The sequence below is a fragment of the Alligator sinensis genome, unplaced genomic scaffold (assembly GCF_000455745.1).
Source record: "Alligator sinensis unplaced genomic scaffold, ASM45574v1 scaffold858_1, whole genome shotgun sequence".
Classification (NCBI taxonomy): Eukaryota; Metazoa; Chordata; order Crocodylia; family Alligatoridae; genus Alligator; species Alligator sinensis.
Window position 1 is genome coordinate 1,046,188 of NW_005842079.1, and position 9,173 is coordinate 1,055,360.

Consider the following 9,173-nt stretch of genomic DNA (forward strand, 5'->3'; position numbering starts at 1 on the left):
GCAAGAGAAGACATTGCAGCTTCACAGTGGAGACCATGTCCTGGGGTGGAAGCCCCTGAGGCTGGATGTGAATTCAGGACTCCAACTTGGCAGCCAGGTTTGAGATGTCTGAGTTACCACATACTGGCTCAAACAGCCTCTGCGACCAGATTGTACTGTACTTACCATTTACATCTGCCTCTTAACAGATGACTCTCAAAGGAGAGAGACTCATGGTTAGGGATCTATTTAATTCAGTTTCACAGATTTCACAGAAACTGTGAAATCCAGGATTGTCTGCAAAATCAACAATGACAAAACAACTTAATAAAAATAAAATGCTAGCTTCCCAGTGGGAGCCAGTGGTCCTTGCTGCCAGGAGAGGTCCTTGCTGCTGGTTGGCAGGGCAGTATGAAGGGCAGCAGACAAGATTTCAGCTGCCTCCTCATCCTTCTGAGCCTCTCTGCCAATCAGCACCAAGGGGCAGGGCTGCTGTAAAATGCCCACCAAACTGGATTTGTGTGCCTTGAGCGGACCATGAAAAATCCTTTGTCTCACTGCGATTTAGGTAGGTCCCTAGTCATGGTTTGAAGCACTGTACTCCTAACCTACAGGATCCTCTGCTCTTCCAATCCTGGGCTCCTCTGATGCCTTCCCTACTATTCAGCCCTGGACCACCAATCATGAGTGATGCTGATATCCCTCAATCCCAACCACCTGCACCACCCTGCTGGCTCTCTCTTAGGAACAGGCTGCAACAGAGTGGTGTTGTTGAGGCTAAGACCAGCATCCACTTGAGACTAGAGCCCACCTGCCTCCTTTGGCATAAGCCTGAAGCCCACCCGTGCCAAATGTGATAGGCTGGTGCATTAGCTGGCTGTGCCAGTTGCCTTCAGCACTGTCATTATTTTATCTGGATGGGTATTATTAATTATTTATCCCTCTATTCATATAATCATAGTTGTGCATATGGCCCTTCCTGACAATGCAGAAGCTATTAGCTTGGGCAAAGGCTTGTCACTGAAGGAGAGAAAGAAAACTAGCTTGAGACAGTAATGTCTGCAAGCATGGTTTCCCCTGGGCTCCATTTAAATTTCTGCTCTTTAAAGCATCAGACACCCTCAGATCAAACCTGACTCAAAATAAGTCTCAGGTCCCATGACCCTACCAAAACCAGAGACCTCCTCTTTATCCCTGAAATATGATCAGAAACTCTCTGTCCAACTTGGCCCCTGTGATACTTACATTGTTTGGAGTCTGGGGTCACCTTTTCCATCAGGGCGATAAAGTTTTCCAGGAATTCTGTGTTGTTATCCGACTGGTCAAGGTCTTTGCAATATTCTCTGGGATCAGGGTGAAAAGATTTGTAGTTTGGAAGGATGAAAAAGTTATTGTCAGTTTTCTTCCTCTCAGAACCTGTGCAATAACGAGCGTGTGTGGACAGTGCTGCCTGTACATGTGCGTTCATTGAGTATATGTGGTGTCTACGGCCTGATTTCTGTCAGTTTGTGTGAAAACACCTGTGTGTGTATGTGTTACATATGCAGAGATGACAATGTGTGTATAAGAGGAAGTGTTGTCATGTATGTGCACTAGGGTGTATATATAGCAGCTTATATTTGTTTGGGTTCAGGAAGGTGTCTTTGTATGGAAACATGGGCCTGTACGTGTATCATTGTGTGGAAGGCTGTGCATAAGAAAAATGCACACCACGGTTTCCCACACTGGCACTATATCATCAATCAAGAACCATTAGAAATTAATAGATGAATAAACAACCAGTTACAGTAGAAAGAGCAGCCACCTTTTGGAATTTATCAGCCATACCTACTTTGTATCAGGCACTGATTCTGGCTGTGGTGATCCCAATGCAATCATGCCATCAAACACCATGTGGGAAGGCTCCTAACACTGCTATGGCATAGTGCCACCTCAGCAGGGCCTGCTAAATTACTATGACCAATAGTATGTGAAAGGAACCTATGACCAATTCCTGGATTCCCAGATTGCTCAGCCCCTTTTTAGATAAGCAAAAATCACCGGTTGCTTATATGCACCTTCTGAGCACCATGGGCACAGCCTGAATATGGTGGTTGCTCATTCAGTCAGTCTGATCTCAGTCCCACACATTCCTTGGTCAACCCAACAAAAGCTTCTGCATTTACTCTGAAGGCCCTTCATGACAGGTCTTCAACTACTGGGGCTCAGTACTGGCAGCTTCCAACAAAGTCTATGCATGTGAGCAGTAGTGTAAAGGCACTAGATCTCAGAGCATCCTCTGGGATGCAGACCAGAAGCATCAGGACCACTCAAGGGGTAACTACAACGAATTCATGCTTGATCTGCAGCCTGAAAAGTGCTCATGCATCTCTTTCATAAAAAATAGCCCTATCCCTGTGATGTGACACTTGGGAAAGCAATCTAACTATATGCAACTAATTGCTTTCACTAGCACTAGAGCAAATATCAGCCACTCGCTATCAGGAGCATGACAGAGTCAGATAACCAAAACCAATGTCTTTAATATTCATTGATTTGGCCATGCCATAGGCATCATTCTGTCAATGTCTGATTTCAATTGTGCTTCATCCTTTTAGTGAGGATGGGCCCTGTGGATCAGGAAGAAAAATGGGACTCAGTGGCTGTGAGAATGATCTCCCCCGACATCTTCAGAAGAAGCTGTCCCGCCCAGGTAGGCACACTCCATTCAGGAGGCAGTTATCAAACACAGACAAACACCTATTCTGTGAGCTTGTGATACTGGTTAATGATGTTTGATGGCATTTAGGATGTAGCAATTCATGCTACTGCTGCATTAATGTGCCCTGACATAGCTGTTTATAATTAGATGAAACTGTGGCCATCCAGGACTAATCACGATGGTCTTGGAAATATTCCCTGCTGGTACCCACCAACCAAATAGCTAGCCACTCTTAAATGTTTGCAACTAACCTGATGCCCCCCACACATGAATTAGTACTGGACATGAAGGATAAGCCATGGCTGTCTAAGGATTCAGGATGTACAATTCAGAAGATTGAAAGATTTCCTGAGGCTGAACAGTATTAGAGCTGCAGATGGTGTTCTGTGATTTGACCACATGGCCAGGAGCACTGGTGAAGTGAATACGCAAAAGGGGAGCACATAGCAGGTTAAGCACTTGGTGACTGAGGAATAAAGTGCTGCTTAATGGCTACAGCAGTGGACAGAATAAGAGGGAGCTAGAGTTATTTAATCTCTCTCTGCCTCAGTTTCCCCATCTTTAAGTTGAGGATAATAGTACTTACCTACCTCACTGGATGGGCTGGGAGGACTAGACTATAAAAACCTTTGTGGTTTCTAGATAAAGGAAGCAGTACAAATGCATACAAATGATATTGCTTTGTTTAAACATGACATTTAAATCTCTTAAAAACAAAATTCAGCATGGCTTATGAGCAACATGATAAACAGGTCCTCTCGCCACCGAGTGCTTAGCCCACCGCAGGCTCTAACAAATGTGCTCCAGTGACAACACACACCACACCTATTCAGTGAGCCTCACCAGCAAAGAACCACTCTTCACAGGCAAAATCTCTGGGGAGTCAGTTGCTGCTATTTTTGCGTCCAGTTAGATTTTAAGGCACCTTTTTTTTTTAAAGAAAGCTCCTTTCATGGGAGGAGTGCAGTTCAGGGAGAGGGAGGAGGTGGAGAGTCATGAGAGAGAACACTGGGGATCTATCTCATTGGTGCAACAAACCACTATTTCCACTGCACGCAGCGGTGACCAGGGTAGCAATATACAGCTGTGCTCAGCTTACCAACAAGAAAATAAGATGGCCAGCCATGCTTTACCCAGGTTACCGTATCAGGAACACCACTACACACACACAAACTCTCTTTATACATATCTGTACCCTTTAGATAGATAGGTGCTGGCTCAAGAGTGTGGAAGGACATATACATTTGGCATAAATGTATCTATGAGTTTGCATCACGTAAGAACTGTGCTTTAGTAGCAATATGTGTATTGTTGCTCCCAGGGGGTTTTGATATCTCACAACAGGCGCACACTTGGCTTTGTTAGCCTGTGCTGTATTAACAAGCGAAGGTCCTTGATAATCTGGTTGGGGAAGGGTATGGATGGTTGGTCTGGGTGAGTTGTGTGGTAAGGGGAGAGTGAGCATGTGTGTGTGCGCTTGGGTATGATGTTTCTGAAATTCTACAGGGCTGTCCTCCTGGCTGGTATAAACTGGTGTAGCACTTCATGTGCATTTTACCTCCACTGGGGATCTGAATCTTAGTCTATAGCATCCAGCCCTGGAATCATGTTTCTGATGCCAAGGGGAACAGATTGGTTCAGTCTACATGTGATTTACTTTTGATAATGAAAATTAATTTGCATTGATTTAAAGCAACCCTGGGAGTTTGTAATAACCTTACAATGTTGACGGAGCTTCTTTTGGTCCTTCTTCAGCAATAGCTGGAAGTCCCTGTCTCCAAAATACATATGGATGAGACTCATGATGCTTAGGAAAGAGAAACCAACAGTTTGTAAACCTGTTTATAGCTATGCTGATGCCATTTCCCTGCCCTGGCATGCCAAAATGCCACTGCTTCCAGCTGCCTTGATTTCTTTGTACTAGGCTCCTGCTGCCCACACCTTCTGGTGGGACAACTGCCTTTAGGCTGCCAAAACCTCAAAGGGCAGGAGCATACCTCAGAGTTGCTACTGCCTCTCAGGAATGAAGTGCAAGGGTATGAGTTGATTTTGAGCCCCTATTATAAACTTTTGGTTAGTTGGCCTTGGCTTGTTGGACTGAGGTTGAATGTACTTGGCATTGGATATCATAGGTCCTGGGGCTTGTCAGATTTTCTAGTCTTTTTATATTAGTTGATCTGTTACTATATTTTGACAACCTGTGTAATTATGCTGACAAATAACAAGGAAGGAAGGAAAGGTTGGATTTTCCATACCTGGGGAAAGCAGAAGGCACATAACTGTTGAGACATCAGCCCATCCACAACACAGGAGATTTGGGCCTACTCCCACTGCCCTGTGGAGTGTTGGCATCTTACAATACTGGGAAATACTCATGCAGGACAAACAGTTCTTCCTGTTGGGGGTGCTTGATGCTCCCACTGCCTATCATCTATGGGGACAGGCTTTAATATTCCATGTCACTGCCTGAACCACAGCAGCTCCACCTGGGGACCCAGACAAGCTTACTGCTCACCTGGGTTCTGCATCTGTGGATGCTTAAGTAGCACAGGAGAAGCAAGGGATTTATCACTTCAGGCAGCAAGAGACACTCCGCGTGTACTCTCCACACCTGGGGTGAGATCTCAGAATCAGCTTAGGCTTTTAGGTGGACCTTAGGGGGATGCACTGAATTAAGGACCCAGCACAGGGCCCCTGTCTCTCAGTCACTTGAGAAAGGGTCTCAAAGGAGCTACCTGGCCTCCAAAATAGCATCTCTGCAGATGACCACCACATAGTAGAAGCTGGACTGGGAGAAGGACAGAGGGGGAAGTGAGAGGGGGCGCACACCTGTCTGTGAAAATCAGATGTGTTTAGACATGAATTCTGCTGACTGTGACAGCCCTGCTCCCTCCATGGGCCCATTTTAGTGGCTTTGCAAATCCTGACCACGTATAGCAGCTGTGATTCCTCTTCAGCATACCAGATCTCTTCCTGTGCGCTGTGTAGTTGGTCAAGAATTGAGCCCAGAATTAACCCCAGTGTTGTGGGACCTTTAATCTAAATTATGGTAGCACTTTTAAAAAACATTATTTGTGTGGCTGCCTCTCCTACTTTTATATCAAGACTCATGACACTTGGTACCATTCCTAAATCCCCAGCTCCTAGACTCCTGGGATTATGTGAGAATCTCAATTTTTTTTTTTTTTTTTTAAAACCCCAAGATTCCGACCTTCATGGTTATGCATAAGAGCTTGAAAATAAACCAGAAGGTGAATAAAGAGAATGATACAACAGATGGCTCTATGAATTCTCTGGATTTTGTTAGGGGCTGACTTGTGATTTTTGAATGCTTGGGGTTGGCCATGTTAACATAAGAAGAATGACAGAAAAATTCCTACATCCCAGTGAACAGGCTGAGGCTGTTATGTTATAGTCTAGGTAACATCTTTAAGCTTCCTACAAAGCCATTTGCTCTTCTACTTTACAGCTGTTTTAAGTATTTGAAGAAAAAGAGAGTAAGTTTCACTGTGGACAGCACTTCCCAGTTTGGTTTTATTCCCACAACATGCACAGTGGATCTAAACATGACTCTTGTGAATAAATGTTATTGTGCAAAATTATTTAAGTGGCACAATGTTGCTTTGGCCAATCTGAATTGAGAAAGGGCAGCAGCATAGATGTATTTATATCTAGCATGCACACTAGCAGTATAATGGCACCAATGAGGGCTGCACCTGATGATCTTGTGAGGTTGCTTCCAGCCCTAATGTCTATGAAGCAACAGAAGTGTGTGTGAAAATGCCGTTCATCTGTAGGGGCTTAAAGTCCTCTCTGGGTGGATAACTGAGCCCGAAAGCCATATGATTTAAATGTCCTGATCCACTGTCCATTTCCACCAATAGAATGGAAGTTATCATCCCCCTTCCGCCTGTTCTGTATTTTCCAGGATGGGTAGAAAATAATACAGATCCCCTTGCCACTCCATTGCTGAAAGACTTCTAGGCATCTCATACTCTTTTTTTTTCTCTGTAGCCACCTATATATCTACACAAGTGTGTACAGATATATGAGCTTGCACACCCACAAATATATCAATATGTGACATAACGGTTTCTGAAAATTACCATAGTCCAGTGGACATACTAGAATTGATGGGAGATCATACAGTCTTATTGGCATTGATGGATCTCATACAGTTCTATGGTACTAATGGGACATCACAAGGTCCTAATGCAGCTAAAGAATGTCATGGGCCTTTGTAGATATTAATGCGATAACATGATATCCTGGTATATAATAATACTGATTACTAATTAGACATTTTTGGAGCAAGGAACATAAACAGAAAATATTCAGGTAATGTTCTTAAAAACTGTCTAATATGTTTCAATAAAATTCCATTTTTCTTCTCCTTTATGAGGTACAATATTTGGATCTGGATTCAAACTGCTTACAATAGGCAGCAGTTGGACTGGGTCCATCCATTCCTAATGTAATTGAACTATACATCAGAGGCAAAATTGTTCAATAATAGAAAGCTAGGAAAAGAAGCTTCTGATAACATCCAAGCCCGAGAAGTGGAGGTGGAGGCACTTGATCATTATCATGGATAGCAGCTTGTTATTTATTTCCTCATCACATGTGAGGTTTTTTTAAACAACACAAGATTTGCAAAACAATCTCTGTTTAAATTCCACATTTCTTAAACATAAGATAAATATTAATCTTAAAACATTATTTTTATGGGAAAGTCATACTGAATTTAAAAGAAAATAATGACATTTTGGTCATATACCATATTAAGGGTATATTTAGAAATGGTTTGTCACAACTAATGTGTTTAGATGGTTATAAGGCATTATGGATAGGTATAAGTCAGAGGTGGCCAACTTGCAGCATAAGTGACACAAATGACATGTGCAACCTCTCTGTGTGGCATGCAACAGATTAGGGAGGAGACAGACAGCATAGCAGCAGACAGAGCAGGAAGCAGAGGGCAGAGCAAGAGATAAAGCAGGGAGCACAGGGAAGGAAGCAGAAAGCAGAGGAGGAGATTGGGCAAGGAGCACGGAGTGGGGAACAGAAAGCAGAGCAGCAGATCAGACAGACTAAGGGAATCAGAGTGGCACTCAGGGAGAATGAGGGGATAATTTGTGGCATGCATGTTGAAAAGGTTGGCCCCCACTATTACAAGCTATGGTTATAATCAACCTGTTGACCTGCTGGATTTCATAACAACTGCATTAGCCATTTATTCAGACACTGACTATCCATTTATAATTTATAAGTCTATAGCACAACTAACTGAACATGTTAATACAATTAATATGAAGCCATACAGCTTTTCTATAGATTCTTCTCCAATAAGCTTACGGATTTTAGTAGAAAATTTGATCTCTTCTAGAGATTGCTGCAGAAGTCCAACCTCCCCTCCCCTTCCTTCCAAACTGTAGAACGTTCATTAACAATTAGGCCCATGGAGGTTTTTGAAGCAACTTCTACAGAACCCCATTAGTTTGATCCCTATTACAGCCTGTAAGAGTAGAAGTTGAGAAAACAATAAAAATGGTGTATTTTCCTAGTTAAGAGCTTAGTTAGCTCTGATTCACTGCATCATGTTATTTATCATTCAGGAGTGCTCAGATAACTAACTACCTGTGTTTGTGAAAATGTTAATACATTTTCACCAGAACTAGCATTCCTTCAAAATTTGCACCAAAAGTTTGTTACCTGTGATTCTGCTCTTCAAAGCAAACACTTTTGACCACCCAAGCACCTTGTGATGTAGGTACCCAGTCATGCAAGATGATTATTGAATAATCAAAGCGAACAGCCTCTATACAGAAAAAAATTTAGTTGAAACCCTATGACGGATACCTAGAAATAACAGATCCCTGTAGAAACTCAGGACTGGCTTGGGATCAACTTGCCATTCTCTTTTTCCAAAGAAGGCCTTGGACTTGCAGTGAACAGTATTCAGAGCTGATCCGTGTGACTAATTTAGCCAACATGACTATATGATGCCAGAGCAATCCTATTATGACTTCTGGTGTTGTTTGCTGCTGAGGGGTGGGAGAGATTTTCAGAAACTATAACTATATGTATATGTATATACATCTCATATACAGATATACATATATATTGTGCTTGCATATGTAATTAAATAGAAAATGCACGTGTTGCCAATCATGGGTGAGGTCTCAACAGAGTGCAGGTGGCAACTACAGTCTCAGAGTGGTACACGGGCATACAACACACACAAAAGACAACTTAGAAGACAGGCACAATGAGGTGGTATCAAGTTCTGGGGAAAAGGGGTGATGAGACGGAATAGTTAAAGGGATGGGGTGGAGAAGGGGGTGGAAATGGGGAAGGGGAGGTGAACTAGCCCCAGGGTCACTGTGATAGGTGGGGAGAGTGGTTGAATGGACACCTCAGCAAGCTCACACGCAAAGCTACCTGGGAGCAATGAATACACGTCCCTCGGACTCAAAGCTGTTTGGCAGCAGGA

At 43.2% G+C, this 9,173-nt stretch overlaps 1 protein-coding gene across 1 annotated transcript in view; it reads right to left on the minus strand.

Moving 5' to 3' along the window:
- CACNA2D2 (calcium voltage-gated channel auxiliary subunit alpha2delta 2) overlaps window positions 1-9,173 on the minus strand; it is a 750,433-nt gene that overhangs the window by 23,706 nt on the left and 717,554 nt on the right. The window contains exons 24-25 of the mRNA XM_025204332.1: window positions 9,122-9,173; window positions 1,225-1,322 (exon numbers count right to left, since the gene is read on the minus strand). Of these exons, the coding sequence (XP_025060117.1) occupies window positions 1,225-1,322; window positions 9,122-9,173 (150 nt within the window). The remainder of the gene's footprint in view (window positions 1-1,224; window positions 1,323-9,121) is intronic.